The sequence below is a fragment of the Penaeus monodon genome, chromosome 32 (assembly GCF_015228065.2).
Source record: "Penaeus monodon isolate SGIC_2016 chromosome 32, NSTDA_Pmon_1, whole genome shotgun sequence".
In the NCBI taxonomy this organism is placed as follows: Eukaryota; Metazoa; Arthropoda; class Malacostraca; order Decapoda; family Penaeidae; genus Penaeus; species Penaeus monodon.
Window position 1 is genome coordinate 6,549,030 of NC_051417.1, and position 756 is coordinate 6,549,785.

The 756-nt window shown below is 70.2% G+C and overlaps 1 protein-coding gene across 1 annotated transcript in view; it reads right to left on the bottom strand.

Moving 5' to 3' along the window:
• Positions 1 to 64: 64 nt before the first annotated feature.
• LOC119593526 (antifreeze protein Maxi-like) overlaps positions 65 to 756 on the bottom strand; it is a 6,757-nt gene continuing 6,065 nt past the window's right edge. The window contains exon 4 of the mRNA XM_037942487.1: positions 65 to 753. Within this exon, the coding sequence (XP_037798415.1) occupies positions 159 to 753 (595 nt within the window). The 3' untranslated portion in view covers positions 65 to 158. The remainder of the gene's footprint in view (positions 754 to 756) is intronic.

The window sequence follows — 756 nt, forward strand, 5'->3', positions numbered from 1 at the left end:
AGAGAGTCGACTTAAGGCTTATTTTATTAATGAAGCACTTTGGGTGATGTCTGTCGCACGGCAGCCGGCAGGGGGAACGGCCATAACCGATTCCCTCGAATGGCCATTACAAATGTCCTAAACTTTGTCAGATATTACTGTTATTATTTTAAATTCTTTCAGTGGCCGTACCCGAACCCGCCTCCGAACCCGCCGCTGTAGCCGCCTCCGCTGCCCTTGGCCTTGGCCAGCGCCTTGGCGGACGCCGCCTGCGCCTGCGCCGCGGCGCCCAGGGCGGACTGCAGGTCGCTCACGACCACGTTCTGCTGCAGGCCCAGGGCCTGGGCGGCCTGCTGCGCCTGCCACGCCATGGCGGCCTGCGTGGCCCGCACGTCCCGCGCAGCCTGCAGCGCCTGGAAGGCCTGCGCCACCACGGCCTGCGCCTCATGCCTGGCGGCGGCCAGGTCGCCGGCCACCGACAGGGCGAGCTTGTGCGTGTTCTCGGCCGCCTCCTCGGCGGCGGCGGCCTGCCCCGACAGGGAGGACTCGGCGAAGGCGGCAGCGTGGGCGCCCTGCCTGGCCTGCGTCAGCTGGGCGGCCTGCGACTGCTTCTGGGCGGCGGCGGCCTGAGCTGTCTGCGAGGCGGCGGCGGCGATGGCGGCGGCCTGGTTGGCTGCGGCGCCGGCAGCGCCTGCGGCAGCGCCCTTGAGGCCGGCGGCGGCGGCGGAGGCCTGCGCGGCAGCCTGGTTAGCGATGTCGGCGGCGCTGGGCCCGTGA